This window comes from Bos grunniens, chromosome 11, assembly GCF_055505025.1.
Source record: "Bos grunniens cultivar Pamir isolate PY7600 chromosome 11, Bosgru_T2T1.0, whole genome shotgun sequence".
Classification (NCBI taxonomy): domain Eukaryota; kingdom Metazoa; phylum Chordata; class Mammalia; order Artiodactyla; family Bovidae; genus Bos; species Bos grunniens.
The window spans coordinates 70,739,022-70,754,981 of NC_141175.1; the positions used below are offsets into that span (position 1 = coordinate 70,739,022).

General features: G+C 40.0%; 1 protein-coding gene across 2 annotated transcripts in view; it reads right to left on the bottom strand.

Annotated features, from left to right (window-relative positions):
* Window positions 1–15,341, bottom strand: part of CIMIP6 (ciliary microtubule inner protein 6) — a 34,249-nt gene extending 18,908 nt beyond the window's left edge. The window contains exons 1-2 of one of the 2 annotated variants that reach the window (XM_086326917.1): window positions 7,372–15,341; window positions 3,203–3,350 (exon numbers count right to left, since the gene is read on the bottom strand). In XM_086326917.1, the coding sequence (XP_086183043.1) occupies window positions 3,203–3,350; window positions 7,372–7,397 (174 nt within the window). In that variant the 5' untranslated portion in view covers window positions 7,398–15,341. Of the gene's footprint in view, window positions 1–3,142; window positions 3,351–7,371 lie in introns of both variants that reach the window. The other variant, XM_086326919.1, reaches the window with a different exon arrangement.
* Between the last annotated feature and the right edge of the window lie 619 nt (window positions 15,342–15,960).

Here is a 15,960-nt window from a genome sequence, read left to right on the forward strand (position 1 = left end):
AAGTTGTTCCCCAAACTTTGGACCCAGAGAGAGGATGAAATCCTCCCTTCCAGCCCAGGGTCCCTGCCCCAGGATGACCAGCACTGGGGCTCCATGGTAGGAAGGTACCTGGCGATTCCTAATGACAAGACTCACTATGATGCCGGCTCCTGGAATGCCCAAGAGCCGTTGTACTGCAGGCCTCTTGGCTACCCTTGGAAACCACTGTGAGGCCATCTCTGCATTATACTTCTGTCATCCCAATATCTTCAAAAATGCATCAGTAAAATTACTTCCATTCTTTGAGAAACTAAGGGAGAATCCTGGGGGGATATAGTGAAAGCAAGTGGGATATCTTGGAGAAACTAGTTAAGAGAATGTTAGAGGTGGTAAGCCAAGCTCTAGAGCAGCCTGGCCAAGATGACTGCTGGTGATGATGGGAGTGTGGTTGATGGGGTGCTGTCTGTGGAACAAAACATTATACTGTAGGGACTCCTAGGGAAATACAGACTTTTGACAACAACTTACACATAGATAATCATATGTTTTTTAGTAGACCTCCGTGGCTTTAAAAAATTTGTTATTAGAGTTACATTGTATCCACATTCCTCTGTATTTTGTTGTGGATCAGAAAGAATGCTGAGAAATACCTCTCTTTAAGCAATTCATACTTTGCTCAATAACAGTTACTCTTTTTTTTTTTAATAGTGAAAGCTTTTATATTTGGAATTAGCCAGCTGGACTCAGTTTAAATGATCCCAATTTTGTTGGCAACATGCAAAGCAGCATGTCAGGAGCCAGTCAAACATGCACCTTCTCCTCTCCATCAGGCCTGCGTAGGGTATCATGCTTAGCCATGTCAATGTCATAGAGCTCCTGTTTAGTTTGTCACAGCCTGTTTAGTTTGGTGCTGGGTGGCCTCGACAGCCGCAGTGAACTCCAGCGTGTTGCTGTCCTCTCTTTTCTTCACAGCTGACTCGGTGGTGAGTGGTCAGCGTTGTTTCTCCTGGGGGCGCTCTTCCAAGGATATTTGGGCTGCCTCCTGAGCCGCAGTGTTTTGGGCCGTTGGAAGCGGGGTGACCTCCAGATCTTCTTTTGTTTGTGGCTGTGGATGCCTTTCAACACTGCTTTCCTGGCCTTTGCTTTGGCTTCAGCTTTGAGAGGGGCAGGGGCTTCCTTCTTTGCCTTCGGCACCATTTTTGGGAAAAGGCAACAGTTATCCTTGAATTGTGTTCTGTGGAATACTAGTTCTGCAGCATGTTAAGTATTATATAAAAGAGGTTTCCATAGTTAAATAGATTTGACAAATAAAAAGATAAGCAAGTTAAACAAGTTTATCACAGGATTTCCCAGAACCTTTATCTACTGATGTGAATTGTGAAGCTCTCAGAAGGGTATATAAAAATACAGCTTTTCCACAGCATATTTGAGTGTGAAGCTTTATTTTGTTGAGCACATAGCCAAAGGTTAGTGCTCCAAAAAATACAATTTGTAAAACACTGACCTAGTATAATTGTCTTTGAAATATCAATATTTACCAATAATTAAAACAATAAGACAACCAAGTTAGTTTTCATTGGAACTAACAGAGCTGAAACTTGTTTTTACTTTTTCTAATATCACCAATTTGATGTCCCTATGTAGAACTATATAATTTATTATTTAATTTAAAAATCTTGCAAATAAGTAAAGTCAACCAATCTGGTATGCTAAAGACATTTTCTTAAAAAAATACATAACAGATATATGTCAATTTAAATATTTAGGTAACTTTATTTTCTTTACTCATTTTAAAGCCAATATTACTATAAACCAGTTAATTTTAAAAAACCAAGGTAAACTTTATTTATCTATTTATCTTATTATTTATTTCACATTCACACACAGGGCTGTGGTGTGCTGTTTCATGACAGGAGTAGTTGATGTTATCTGTGTAAAGAGAGCTCGCGAAAAGCAATCTCCACTGAAATGTTAAATTAAATCAAAACTACACCTAACCTTCCCTGGAGTAGGAAATGGCAACCCACTGCAGTGTTCTTGCCTGGAAAATTCCATGGACAGAGGAGCCTGGTGGGCTACAGTCCATGGGGTAGCAAAGAGTTGGACATGACTAGGCACACCTAACCTTACATGGCAAAGGGGCTTTGCGGCTATGACTAACGATCTTGGAAAGGGGAAATTATCCCAGATTATTTTTTTCTAAGGATCCCAGTATAATCACAAGGGTCCTTAGAAGAATGAGGCAGGGAAGTCAGTCAGAGATTTGAAGATGCTATGTTGTTGGCTTTAGAGAGGGGTCTGTGAGCCAAGGAATGCAGCAACCTCTAGAAGGTGGGAAAGACAAGGAAGTGGATTCTTCCTTAGAGCCTGGTGAAGGAATCAGCTCTGCCGGTGGCCAATGAGACTGACTGTGGACTTTTGAGCTTCGGAACTGTTGAGAATAACTTTGTGTTCCTTTAAGCTATGGTTTTAAGTTTGTGGTAATCATTAACAGCAACATAGGAAACTAATACAATAAACCTCAACAAACCTGATTGTAAAAAAATGATAATGGAATATATTTAATATAATAGTGAATGAAAGTGTGATTTGGCTAAACTGAGAGTCCTGGGTCAGAAATGTGACTGTGACATTTGCTTACTATGTAATCTCAGGTTATGTTAATTTACTATATTAGAGCATGTTATCACTAAACTATTTCCAGTAATATCTCCTAGAAATAGTTGTGCAGATTAAAGGACATAATTTATATGAAACTCTTAGCTCATTCCTAGCACGTCGCACACTTTCAATAATTGGTAGCTATTATTTTATAGAAAGTATTTGAATTACTGAGTATCATGGAAAATTTTATAATATCTGTCACACATACAATATTTTAGAAGAGATTTCTTCAATAGCCCCTCCTCTCCCTAAGCACCACTGAGTGACTGTGATCCAGTTGAGAAAAACAATTATTTGGATTCCTTCTATAAACACACACATCGTTTGTATGCAAACATTATCTGCGAGTATTGTTCCAGATTACTGCTTTTAACTATTGGATTATAAAAAGTATTAGTCTGAGATATGTCACATCCTTTAAGTAGTCTGTGACAAAATGATCCTGCAAAACATTTCTGAATCTAAATCTATATTTGTATGTAATGAACATCAATCCAACCTGATTTTCTGGCTCTTTTTTGACATCTATGTAGGGAACTGGTTCATTGCATGTTCTTACATTTGTGTTAATGAATTTAGCATAATATACACGTCCTCTCCCAACACATGGTTTTGAATGTTGAATACTTTTTCCAGGTTTTTTTTCATGTTTGAATTCTTCTTTTTCAGTTACATACAGTATACCAGCATCTTCTATTTTATGCTGTCTGAAAAACAGAATTAAATTGTATATCCTTTATTCCAATGAACATTTCAGTGCTCATTCCAATGAACATATCATTTTATATGATTGTCATATAAAATAAGATTTAAATATATTTCGGGTGTCAAGACAATTTAGGCTTTATTAATAAATATTAGGGGCTGGTGCAATTAAAATTTGAGAAGGTATCCTCTCATTTGAAATCATATAAAAGATAAAGATATTTGTTTTAATCATGATTCTTTATTACTATTATACCAATGCAGTGTACAGACATTTGCTTGGAGTAAAGAAAGAGTAGTGATTTGATCATTCTTACAAATCATGTTTACAGTATTTATTCAGGTGCCTATGTCACATGCTAATTTTAATTCATCTTCTTTATGTTAGTTATGTAGTAAATTTAGTCATCTGGACGAGGTGACAAAGCCATCTGTTTAATTTTAAAGGCTCACCTAGCAGAGTTACAAAAGCTACCAAATGAGCACTTATTTATCTTTTCAGGAAGAGACCACTGTGCAGACATCAGAACAGCTAATTCAATCTCATCATTTTTTGCTTCTAATGACTACCCTGGAATAAAAATAAAAATTACTGATTTTCTCAAATGTTATAAATAAAAATATTTTAAAGTAATAGTTTATTAAAGTTTTTCTCCTTTCAAATGAGTAATAGACTTTATAAAAGGTGCTTTTTAAAAAATTTCAGATACTTGAAAAATAAAGGTAAGAACAAAATATTGAGTTTAGATACTTTTTATGTAGAAAAAAATCAAAGCCCTGACCCATGGAAAGTGAGTGAATAATATTCGAAATTTATTGAGAAAGTAAGTAGTTCTGTTTAGCCTTGTCCATGGCCTTACCTTACTTCAAACCAAAGCCAAGTCCATCCCTTCTATCTTGTCAGTTTTTCCAATTAAAACCCTCCAGTGGCACTATAGCAGAGAAGGCGATGGCATCCCACTCCAGTACTTTTGCCTAGAAAATCCCATGGATGGAGGAGCCTGGTGGGCTGCAGTCCATGGGGTCGCTAGAGTCAGACACGACTGAGCAACTTCACTTTCACTTTTCCCTTTCATGCATTGGAGAAGGAAATGGCAACCCACTCCAGTGTTCTTGCCTAGAGAATCCCAGGGACGGGAAGCCTGCTGGGCTGCCGTCTGTGGGGTCGCACAGAGTCGGACACGACTGAAGCGACGCAGCAGCAGCCCCAATGGCTTTCCATTGCATTTACGATAAAACACTTCATCCTTATCATAGCTCTGAGACCCTGTGTGACCCTGCTCCCGCTAATCTGTTCAGCCACTCAAGCCATTCTCCCTTCCCTTCTGCAGCCAGACTGCCTACCTTCAGTTCCTGGAATACACTGGTCTCCTCTCCCCTCAGGGCATCTGCTGCCCGCCCCGCCCCCCGACCCCCCTCAGCTCCCTGCACAGCTCCTGACTCATTACCCTTTAGGTCTCCAGCTGAAAAGTCATCTCCTCAGAAGCTTTTGGGCTTCCCTAGTGGCTCAGTGGGTAAAGAATCCAGAAGCTTTTCCTAGACTTCCCCTTCCCACACTATGTATTCTCTGTTTTAGTACTTTGTTCATTTCTTTCATAACGCAAACTACGATTTATCATTTATGTACCTATTTTTGTTTAGTTGTTCTAGTAAGCACTACAAAAATGTCCTTTACAAGCCATTAAGTTCCATGAAGGTGATGACTGGGTTTCATTCATCATTATGTACCCAACATCCAGACAAGTATCTTGCCACTATACTGTCTACACATTTCTGGTGAATCTGCTGGACTTGTTTGTCACTCTGGCTTTGTGTTAGCTGTTACACATCCAACCCTCACCCAGAACACATACAATATTCAGGACCCTTGGATTCCAGTTCCCTGTGTCCCAACAGAAGTTGCTCTCTGTGAAGGGTTTGGAAAAAATGATTACCGGTTAAGTGTAAATCACTTCAAAGGCTTTTCCTGTTATCTTTTCAGAAATGAATTTATTTAAAGGCCATTATTTATCATCGTAGACTTCTGGCATCAGTTTTTTCCATCTGCTTCTCATAGTTGTAACCCAGCAGTGCATTTGTACTAGAATCAGGTCCCTAAGGAAAGGACTATGGCTGTTTGCTCACATACTGATGCAGTCATTTTATTAAGTATTTGTGGTCTGAGTGGCTCTAGATTGACTCATAAATGTGAAATATGGAGTTCTTAGTTATCTCTTACTAGAAAGAAAGCACAGTTAAAAATACTGCTGCTGCTGCTGCTAAGTCGCTTCAGTGTGTCCGACTCTGTGCGACCCCATAGATGGCAGCCCACCAGGCTCCCCTGTCCCTGGGATTCTCCAGGCAAGAACACGAGTGGGTTGCCATTTCCTTCTCCAGTGCATGAAAGTGAAAAGTGAAAGCGAAGCTGCTCAGTCATGTCCAATTCGCAGCAGCCCCAGGGACTGCAGCCTACCGGGCTCCTCTGTCCATGGGATTTTCCAGGCAAGAGTACTGGAGTGGGGTGCCATTGCCTTCTCCGGTTAAAAATACTAGTGGGCTCTGAAGTAAGTTAGACCTGGGTTGGAATCCCAGCTCTGCCAGTTACTATCTGAGCTTTGGTTTCCAATTCTTTGCATGGTAAGGACAATAATACCTATCATAAGACATGTGAGAATAACATTAAATAATTCATTCTTTCAATAAATGAGTTATATGCTCTGTGCTGTTTGAGGCACTGAGGATAGAGAAGCAACAAACGGAGCTTACATTTTAGGAGGTGAAGGCAGTTGAGAAATAAAAAGTAAAGTATATAGTCTGTTAAGTACTGAGGACAAAAATAAATCAGGGAATGGGGGAAAGTCCGTGTATATGGGAGGTAGGTGGCATTTTTAGATAAGGTGGAGGCTGCATTATGAAGATGGCAATGAAGAAAGGAGAGAGGGGAGAGAGCTAAGTAGGTATTTGAGGGAGTGCATTCTAGCAAGGGAACTGTAGCTGCCAAAGCTTTGCAGCAGAAGTACCTGACCTTAGGATGGTGCTTTTTCAAGCGAGGTTCCTGGAGTAGCAGCCCTGGCATCAGTTGTCAATTTGTCAGAAATGCAAATTCAAGGGCCCCCTCCCTAACCTACCAAATCAATCTTTGGGGCAGGTTCCCAGGAAACCCTATTATTCTTATATACATTGAAATTTGAGAACCACCATTTTAGAGACAAAAATAACAGACTTTGGAAGCAAATAACCTGGCTCCACGACATAACAAGCTGTAACAAGCTGCTTGATTAAATAGTTCTCAAAATTTAGGGTCCATCAGAATCACCTGGAGGCTTTGTTAATACCCAATTATCATGCTCTTATAGAGTTTCTGATATGGTGCATCTGTGGAGAGGAGGGGAACCTCTCCCCACCCCCCAGAATGTGCATTTTGAATAAGTGCTCAGGTGATGCTGACGCTGTTCTGGGGACCACACTCAGAAAGTTACTGCAGATGTAGCAGGGAGGCCTCAGTGCTGGAGCAGAACCCTGTCAGAGGCAGGCAAGTGCAGACAAGGCCAAGGAAGGCAAAGGACACATTGTGTGGGCCCCAGTGGCCATTGTAGGAGCCCTGCCTTTTCCTCTGCAGTAGCCAAGGATGAACAGGAATCTAAATTTATGCTGTAAAAAGACCACGCGGAACGCTGCCTTGAGTGGGAATGACGGTAGAGATGCTGGATCATGGTGGAGTCTGCATTTATTTTCAAGGTAAAGCCTACTGAATTTGCTAATGAATTAGATGTCAGAAGGAATGGATGATTCAAGATGGTATTGTGTCAAGAATTTTAGGCCAAGCAATGCATGTAAAATGCCTGATACATTGTAGGCGCTCAGTAAACAGTGCGTTTTAAAAAGTATTATTGCACTCAATACTAGAAGTTAGAGTAGGAAAGGGGATTGGCAGAGGAAACGCCCTGATGGCCTGAAGACACCCTTCAGATCTCACTTAACCCTCCCCACAGGGAAGAAAACATTTTCGGAAGGGGAAATAGAAAACCAATGCTCAGCACTTACTGCTGCTTATCCTCCTTTCCCTCCATGGGCTCCTACGTCTGACTCGAGGCAATGAGGAGCCTCACGGGAAAACCATGGACTAAACCTTGCCAGGAAAGGGACGCGCAGAGAAATCGCGACTGTGACTTGTGCGTTGCTAAGCGACAGCAAGCTGGGTAGAAGGCCTCGGAAAGCGTGGGAGTGGCGGGACTAGGACTGCGCAGGCGCAGTAACCCTGTCGGCTCCGCAGCGACAGGGTGAGGCTGGTGATGGGGAGGCAGTGGCTGGCTGGATCTGACTGTGTACTTCCCAGACCCGCTGCAAGCTCCGCTGCCTGTATCCGGCCGGGCGGGATATTTATCAGGGCCCAGTCTGTCTTTTGGGATCATCAAGGGGCGATTCCGGAGCCTCCCGCTCGGCCCTTGTCCCTGGGTGAGGTGCTGAGTTTTTTGCGTCCCTACATCGCCCGCCCTCTAGAGCCCCTCAGGACGCCACCCCGGTTTTGCCCATGTCTGCCAGAGCTGGTTCCAAAAGGGCCGGCAGGCAAGAGAGAAGCTTGTTTTCCCATGATCCATTAAATACTGTGCAAGTCATGATTTGCTGTTCCTGAGTTGCCTAGTCTTTGCGTGAGAAAGCTTGGCTGTCGCTGTTCTCCATGATTTCTGACACATCCTCCTTACCCTGGCTGGCGGCAAACAGTAAAATAAAGCAAGGGAACACTCATCTACAAATGAGACTCCCCGCATTGTGGGCATCAGCTCCAGACTGAGAGGGGTTCAGAATCAGGTAGAGGGGGCTGGAGGCTGTAGCAGCAGATCGTGGCTTGTACATATAGCCCTTATCCAAAAAGAACAAGCCTCCTGAGAGAAGCAGCTGATGACTTGCGTCCACTTTCAGGCCCTGGAATGTCTTACCTCATTTCACCATTGCTTCCCAATTTCCACTACCAGAGCCAAATGTCTTTGGTATTGCTTGGGCATCTCCCTAGATACTGGGAAGAGAAGATTCCTTTTTGAATTGAATTCTGCTGTATATTGGACTATGCATATGCATATATTTTGTAACCCAGCCTCAGTCTTAGTATGTGTTTACATTTACCTTGAAAGATATGGGACAGCAGAGGTTTGTTGAGGTAGGATCACAGGAATCATTGTACAGAAACGAGCTTAAGTCCTAAGAGGAAGAAGAGTAAATGAAAAGAAGTTTGATACATAGTGGGCTTCCCTGATAGCTCAGTTGGTAAAGAATCCACCTGCAGTGCAGGAGACTCCAGTTCAATTCCTGGGTCGGGGAGATTCCTGGAGAAGGGAAAGGCTACCCACTCCAGTATTCTGGCCTGGAGAATTCAATGGACTGTACAGTACATGGGGTTGCACAGAGTTGGACAGGACTGAGCAACTTTCACTTTCTTTCACTTTCATTACCTAGACACCTGAGTGTGGATCTTGTTGATAAAAAGACGGGAATGTGTGTGAGTATATGGTTATGTGTATGTGTACTCAGGGAGTCAAGGAGAAGATGAATAAATGTGTATGAGGCGAGTGGGTTGAAATCAAAAGCAGGGAATTAACAATAAGCGAACTCCTGCTTGGGAGCCCAGTATTTGCTCTGCACTGAATTAAGTGCCTCATACTCATCTATTAACTTAGGTTGTATCCTAACTATTATAAACTATGGTTGGGAGCATAGGCCTTGGCAGACGTCGGTGTTTGAATTCTGATTCCATTATCAAGTAGCTGGTTCAGTTGAGCGAATGTTCTGACTTCTCTGAGCCTCAGTTTCTTTACAGAATAGGGAAAGAATAACAAGGTTTTGTGAAGTTTTTTGCAAATTTTCCAACAAACTGTGGAAAATTCTTCAAGAGATGGGAATACCAAACCATCTGACCTGCCTCCTGAGAAATCTGTATGCAGGTCAAGAAACAACAGTTCGAACTGGACATGGAAAAACAGATTGGTTCCAAATTGGGAAAAGAGTACACTAAGGCTGTATATTGTCACCCTGCTTATTTAACTTCTATGCAGAGTACATCATGCAAAATGCTGGGCTGGATGGAGCACAAGCTGGAATCAAGATTGCCGGGAGAAAAATCAATAACCTCAGATATGCAGATGACAGCACCCTTACAGCAAAAAGCGAAAAAGAACTAAAGAGCCTCTTGATGAAAGTGAAAGAAGAGAGTGAAAAAGTTGACTTAAAATTCAACATTCAGAAAACTAAGATCAATGGCATCTGGTCCCATCACTTCATGGCAAATAGATGGGGAAACAATGGAAACTGTGAAAGACTTTATTTTGGGGGGCTCCAAAAGCACTGCAGATGGTCACTGTAGCCATGAAATTAAAAGATGCTTGCTCCTTGGAAGAAAAGCTATGACCAACCTAGACAGCATACTAAAAAGCAGAGACTTTACTTTGTCAACAAAGGTCCGTCTAGTCAAAGCTATGATTTTTCCAGTAGTCATGTAAGGATGTGAGAGTTGGACTCACATCAACTCATGGACCCATAAACAAAGCTGAGTGAGGAGGAATTCATGCTTTAGAACTGTGGTGTTGGAGAAGACTCTTGAGAGTCCCTTGGACTGCAAGATCAAACCAGTCAGTCCTAAAGGAAATCAGTCCTGAATATTCATTGGAAGGACTGATGCTGAAACCGAAACTCCAATACTTTGGCCACCTGATGCGAAGAACTGACTCATTGGCAAAGACCCTGATGCTGGGAAAGATTGAAGGAGGGAGGAGAAGGGGACAACAGAGGATGAGACGGTTGGATGGCATCACTGACTTGATGGACATGAGTTTGAGTAGGCTCCAGGAGTTGGTGATGGACAGGGAAGCCTGGCATGCTGCAGTCCATGGGATTGCAAAGAGTTGGACATGAATGAGTGACTGAACTGACTTTTGAAGTGTAGATGATTTAACTCAGGAGCGTGGAGAGGAGAGCCAAACATGTACTAAGTCCTCAGTTATTATTATTATTTTTGAGAAATTTGATCTGCATATGCCACCAGATGTGTTAAGACTCAGTCAACTCTCATCATTCCATCTACTTTCTATTCCAGTCCTCACCAATCTCTTGAAGCACCTAAATCCCCTCACCGTCAGGGACAATCTCAATTGCTTGATAGGAAAAAAAAAGTTTTCTCAACTTTCTGTCTCTCCAAATAACATACTCACCTGCATTCATACAGGATGACAGTTGTTTGATTCTATTTTGAATCATATAGTATTAGTCTAAAATATATTTATATTTATGTCAGTCTCTTTCCAGCTGTGAAGTAGTTCATGTATGTGAAGGTTTATTAAGGGGTATAAAAAAGATTGTTTAAAAAGAAATTGTGCCTTTTTTCTGGTGTGTTTCACTTTTTCTATTTTTATTCAGTGCTTACATTTCATTTAGTCTATGTTTTCCAGTTTCTCCATCTCTTCTTGCCTTTTTTTTTTTTTTTTTGATGTTCTTTCTCAAGGCTTTATCAAGCACAGGTCTTTGTATACATATATATAGTGTATGTAACCTACTATATGTATTTTAGAAAACTTATGAATTTTTGCCTAGCTAAAAAATCTATGACATTTTGATTCTACTTGTTTAACGTAGTATGAATAGAATGCTAGATTTCTAATTAAAAAAAAAACAGATATGCAACAAGCAACAAAGGTTTGCTATATAGCACAAGGAACTATAGTCAGTATCTTGTAATAACGTATAATGGAAAATAATGTGAAAAGTAATATATGTGTATGTATATAACTGAATCACCTTGCTGTAAACCTGAAACATTGTAAGTCAACTATCTTTAATTATATATATATATATATATATATACACACACACACATACATACACATACATATATTGGAGAAGGCAGTGGCACCCCACTCCAGTACTCTTGCCTGGAAAATCCCATGGGCGGAGGAGCCTGGTAGGCTGCAGTCCATGGAGTCGCTAAGAGTCAGACACGACTGAGTGACTTCCCTTTCACTTTTCACTTTCATGCACTTTCACTTTCATTGGAGAAGGAAATGGCAACCCACTCCAGTGTTCTTGCCTAGAGAATCCCAGGGACGGGGGAACCTGGTGGGCTGCCATCTATGGGGTCACACAGAGTTGGACACAGCTGAAGTAACTTAGCAGCAGCAGCATATAAAGAAAAAAAGGTATTCTGCCAACCAACAGGGAAGTCATAATCTATTTATGGATACAGGAAAAAATTCTGAACCACAATGATATTACATAACTCATAGTCACAAATTTTCAATTTCAGTACTGATAATAATACAATATTATAAAAATGTGCTCATCATTTATTATTGAAACATCCTCTGCAGGACACTGAAAAATAATATGGATTTTTATAATAACTATTGACATTTTTATGTAGAAAAAAGTACTGAAGTACTATTAGTTTTTTCTACCATCAACTAGTTAACCTGACCTAGCAGAGACACTTAAACCTCTCTGCTGTAGATTATCACTTCTAAAGAGAGATAGTCAGATTAGATTGTCCTTATGATCCATTCTAGCTGTAAAATACAGGATTCTGTTGGAAATTTTTTGTCTGAAATCAATGAACACACGTGGAGCTTTCTCATTTGTGTTAGGTAATTTGGACACTTGTCAGCGAAGAAGAATTCAAAGTGGTATACTTAAATTGTGCGAGATAAAAATACCAGTGCTATTTGAGCTAGAGCACCATATGTGAGGAAACACAATAGGATGCAAATTGCTCATCCAAAATGTTATAGTTGCAGAAAATTGTCAACACTTTTTTTCGAACCATAGGAAAATGCCAAAAATAATGAAGGTGCGGTTGTATAACCTGATGGGAGCTGAGGCTCAGGAAGCTCCTGCTGCTTCTCAGTTCTTTCTTCAGTGATGGGATACAGGTGAGGATCTCAAGAAGACGGCAAATAAACAAAGCTATCTCTAATTTTATTTATTGTTTTAAAGGTAGGTTTTTTTCTTTGCCTCATTTACATTTGTTGTAAGGATTAAATTACAAAATACATGCAGATAACTTATCCTCATAAGTAAAGTGAAAAAAATATGAAAGTGTTAGTTGCTCAGTCGTGTCTATTTGCAACCCCATAGACTGTAACCCTCCAGGTTCCTCTGTCCTTGGGATTCTCCAGGCAAGAATACTGGAGTAGGTTGCCGTTCCCTTCTTCAGGGGATCTTCCCAACCCAAGTCCTGCATTGCAGGCCAGTTCTTTACTATCTGAGCCACCAGGGAGCATACATTAAAAACTGGCTGTTAGTATTCTTCCTATTTTTATAGTTAATAGGATAGAAAATTCATGAAGTACATGCATTACATTGTCTTTATTTCATTACCTTAGACTATAAGACCTTTATTAAGCCAAAATACACATTAATTAATTTGAGGGCAATGGGAATGAGAAATGTTAGTGTTAGTTTTGTTTATCTTTGAGGATGGATAAGTTTGGATGAATTACAGATATGAAGTGAAGCGCTCAGTTGTGTCCGACTCTTTGTGACCCCATGGACTATACAGTCCATGGAATTCTCCAGGCTAGAATAGTGGAGTGGTAGCCTTTCCCTTCTCCAGATATGAAAGGGACTGTTAATTTCCCTCTGGTCCAAGTTCAAAGTCAATTGATTATATAACAAATAAGAAATGTTGTGTCTCTTAAAAAGTAAAGATGTCTAGTATAAATCATATAGATCACTCCAATATAAGTGACCCTGGATGTATTCATGAGTATGGATTTATTCATGTAGATGTATAATTTAAAACCTTAATTTTATGAAATTTCTTGAAATAACTAAAACAATTACAGCCTGGGTTACTCAAAATCATTGTTAGAAATCAATAATTAGGTAATTCACCTGACTGAAGGAAGAAGACTATATTTTATAAGTTTGAAGGGTTCTATAACTTCATAGTTCAAGATTCATTTTTAAATAATCCAACTGTGGTCATTCATATAGAAACTGTGTAGCCAAGGATGAATGAAAGGCTAGTCTTGGGTGGCTAAAATAGTAGAGGGCCATTTTGGTACTGTTTTAAGTAGAGTGATCATGTAGCTAAGATTTGTGAATAGTTGTGGACATATAGGCAACTTCACAGGTGACTCAGTGTAAAGAATCTGCTTGCCAACGCGGGAGATGCAAGAGACGTAGGTTCGATCCTTGGGTCCAGATGATCCCCTGGAATAGGAAATGGCACCCCACTCCAGTGTTCTTGCCTGGAAAACTCCATGGACAGAGAAGCCCAGCAGGCTGCAGTCCATAGGATCACAGAGTTAGACATGACTGACATGCATGCATGCACACACACACACCACACACACACCCTGGCATAGAACCTCTTAAGGAAGGAACAATGCAAAATGAAACATGGTTGGGTGTTACCATTATCAAAAAGTTAGAAATCACTAGTCTAAGCTGTCATTTTGATGGTTTTCTGTTTTCATCTAGCTGCTTTTTAAGGCTATTTCCCTTTGTCTATTTGAAGACTTTCAGAGATACAGTCATTTTCCTTGCATGTTATTACCACATCTTACCTAATTATTGAGCTGTCCAATATATATTGAGCTCCTTGTATATTCTGGCCTGTTCTCATAGGACCATGAGATTTTAGTCTATTCATGTGAGATTCTCAGCACCTAGAAAAGTACCTTGCAAACAATACACCCTATGAGCAAGCTTGCCCCAGAAAAATTCTTCGTTATATAATACAAACTGTACATTACCTTTCATTTTCAAGTGTTTTATGGATACAGATTATAATTGCCCAACAAATTCCTTAGAGAATCTTGACATTTTAAAAATGGTAATTAAAATCACCTTTAAATTTAAAAGTTTTTTTAAACTGAAGTATAGTTGATTTACAATGTTTAAAACTACTTATTAAGCTAAGCAACTTATATTCTTCAACTCCTGCCCATAAAAAAATCTATCTTTGATCCTTTGGATGACACAAATTGCTATTCTCTGTGTTTTCCCTGGGGTAAAGAACGAATATTTATTGAACTTCAGAGTTAGTAGACCTGAGTTTAAATCCTAGCTCTGTGATTAAAGCCCTATGGTTCTGGGTAAGTTATTTAAATTCTTTGAGGTTTAGATTTTGAATATGCCTCTTATTAATCTTTAAAAAATAAGTGAATAAGAAAAGATCCTGAAAGATTAGGGATAAAAGCTTTTCTCTTGTAGGATTGTTATGTTAAATAAGATATGCATAAGGCATCTGGCACAAAGTGGGTGCTCAGTAAGTATGATTTCCCACCACTATTCTCCATCTTTACCCCTTGTGGAAGATTACCCAGCTAGACAATGATACAGCTGGGATTTGGTTTCAGATCATTCTCTTTTTTTATACTACATTGCCTCTACATCTAGTTTCTCTACCTCTTCCTTTAAACCACAGCAGTAAAAATTGAACATAAGACTCTAAAAAAGGTTTTCCTAATGTCATTATGGTATTATGAGAGTAGGTAAAAATAACTGGGAAGGGTAAAAATTGGCCAGTGTTTTAGAAGTGGAAGCCTCCCAGACAGGAAGCTGCGCTTGGGGAGGAGACCAGGATAACCACTCAGTGGTGGGGGAAGGGGAGTGAAAAGTGGACGTTTCCACTATCAACATGTAAAATGTCACCATACACAGTGCGTTCTGGCAAGTGTGCAGCAGCTAGAGCTGATGTTTCGGTTCCATGGTTGGTAAAGCAGACCATAACAATCCAAGAATAAGCACACAATCACAGATCACCACCACTCCATGTAAACTCATGACTTTACGTGGCGCCACAATTTCAGACTATGCCAATGAACTGCTAAACAATAGTAATCATTTTTATATGGATGGATGGTCTATCTTATAGACCTATGACAGATTAAAAACTACTTTCCTTCTGTACCAAAAGTGAAGAGTTAGGGGCTAACTTAAAGCTTCCATTTTTTAAAAAATGAAGGTAGGATGTACCTAAAAGAAATCACAGTTGAGGTTGTAAATAGGAAACTCACTTTAAAAACACTTTTTAATTAATAAGGGTTAGTTTAGTTTACCTCAAATACCTCCTTCAGTTCAGTATATACAGGCAAAGTCATGCCCGACTCTTTGTGAGCTCATGGACTGTAGCCCTCCAGGCTGCTCTGGCAAGAATATTCTCCAGGCAAGAATACTGGAGTGGATTGCCATTCCCTTCTCCTAGACCTGTATCATTCCTTTCAAAGTGGTATGGGGGTGGGGGAAAGTTGGTATGGCAAATGACCATTTCACAAGTCATCACTCTTAAACTATTATTCCAACATATCCTTTTCCCCTTATGTAACTATAATGGTATTATATGCTTCAAGCTGTATTTAATTATTTCAGTATTTATAAGATTTGCAGGAGTTTGGGAACTTAACCATGTTTTTATCCTCTTATAGTAAGCCTGGGAGCAAACTATTTACCTATTTATCTGATTTAAGCTTTCTCTCTGCTTCTTTTCTTTCTTCCTTCCTTTCCTCCTTTCCTTCCTTCCTTCCTTCCTCTGCCAACCTCTGAGGCTTTAATAATGGGTTGTAAGATTCAGGAAAAGAAATTTCACTGTATTTTAAGAGAAAGTAGGCAGCATTGCAAAAAATTTTTTTGCCAGGTAGAGAATAG